The sequence below is a fragment of the Patiria miniata genome, unplaced genomic scaffold (assembly GCF_015706575.1).
Source record: "Patiria miniata isolate m_02_andy unplaced genomic scaffold, ASM1570657v1 HiC_scaffold_14, whole genome shotgun sequence".
NCBI classification, from domain to species: Eukaryota; Metazoa; Echinodermata; class Asteroidea; order Valvatida; family Asterinidae; genus Patiria; species Patiria miniata.
The window spans coordinates 3,324,251-3,325,901 of NW_024037052.1; the positions used below are offsets into that span (position 1 = coordinate 3,324,251).

General features: G+C 44.2%; 1 protein-coding gene across 1 annotated transcript; it reads left to right on the forward strand.

The window, feature by feature from the left end:
- Positions 1-201: 201 nt before the first annotated feature.
- On the forward strand, positions 202-1,350 carry LOC119722176 (delta-type opioid receptor-like). Its single transcript, XM_038192222.1, has one exon. The coding sequence runs from the start codon at positions 202-204 to the stop codon at positions 1,348-1,350; it is 1,149 nt and encodes a 382-aa protein (XP_038048150.1).
- The last annotated feature ends 301 nt before the right edge of the window (positions 1,351-1,651 follow it).

Sequence of the window (1,651 nt, forward strand, 5' to 3'; positions counted from 1 at the left end):
ATAACGAACAGACACACCGGGTAGCTGGAACCTCTATGCTCAACATGTAACTATTATTAAAGAAAGGATTCTTTTAATGTCAAGACGTCTACGTACCAAGAGAATATTGTGAAGATGTTCATGTTCCGGGGTCTCTTTTGGTGAACCGATTTACTAAGAAGATAGAGGTATGAGCTTGCTAGTAACTGTACCTGTATAAGCATGGGAGCAGGTATAACATCAGGTGAGTGCAGTGAACAGGATACTGTCAATATCAGTCAGGAGGCAGTTTCGTCGTGGCTACATACTTCCTTGGATGTCTGTTTTAAGGCTATCGTCGTACCTATCATCTGGTGCCTTGGTATCGTCACTAACTTGACTTTTCTATTTGTAATTGTCCGCGTTCGCAAACTGAGATCAGATACCAACATATACTTGGCACACTTGTCACTTGCTGATTTTCTCTACTTGAGTCTGGGGTCCATATACGACATAAGGAGTTACACTGCATCTGTCGTGGCATTTCACGATCCCTTTGCGAATTCTGCCCAGTGTGTCGGTTTTTTTACCGTGATAAATACTGGCTACTTTGCATCCGTTGCTTTAGTTACCATGGTATCTTTCGAGAGATTCCTCGCCCTATGCCATCCTATGAAACATCTCAAAATCCGCGGACGAAGACGAACTCATAGAATGATTGCAATCTGCTGGTTGGTGGGATTATTGTTTTCCGCTTCAACAGTTCCGAGAGTTCTAGTTCTCAACGTAGTTTGTCTCCAATGGCCCGATGTCGACGCCTTTCTGGACTACCCATCCAGCCATGCATACTGTGGGCCTGTGTCACCTTGGGTAAACTACTTCATTCCGCCCCTACTGAATCTCCCCTGGATTACGGCAATGATGGCTAACGTTTTCATGTACGTAAGAATCTTACAAATGCTCAACAAACGTACCTCCGACCTAAACATTAGGCCTACAGTAAAGAAAGATCATAATGCAACTCATATCCGAAATCAAGTGGCAAAAATGCTGGTCGCAAACGGCACTGTGTTCTTCTTATGCCAGGCCCCATATCGTATCTTCAGCCTGTCTAGATGGATCTGTCTTCTGGCTCAGATCCCTGATCCATTTCGGGCTGCATTAGGATCAGGAACCATATGGATATCCGTTGTTCCCCAGAACATCAATGCAATGATTAATCCCTTGATCTACGGAGCCGTGAACCCAGCGTACCGTTCTGCAATCAGAGTGGCGTTCAAGTGCAAAAGCCAAGCCAGAAGGCAAAATACATCTGTCTCTGTAGTGCGTGGAACAGAACAGAATAACGCAACAGCCTTAGCCATTGACGAGGACATCGAAACTAGACTGTGATCAATGAGGTCAGTTGAAAAATCAATATGTGATTGCGAGCAAACTTTGTAAATACCATGATGTGCAAAACTAAATACCATGATGCACTAAACTAAAAAAAAATTCCTTCAGAAGGATGGAATTAGCAGGTAGCAGGACATTGCCACCGTCATCCTTAGCTACCCACGAGCCAGCTAATACTCTGGGAGTCTACACATGGACGAAGACACAGAGGTAGACCAAAGACAATATACATCAATGCACTTAAGAGGGACACAGGGGTGGAAGAGACATGAGCTATATGCATACATGAGGAATCGTG

Coding starts and splice junctions, on each gene's coding strand:
- LOC119722176 (XM_038192222.1), top strand. CDS start 202: ATGGGAGCAGGTATAACATCAGGTGAGTGCAGTGAACAGGATACTGTC.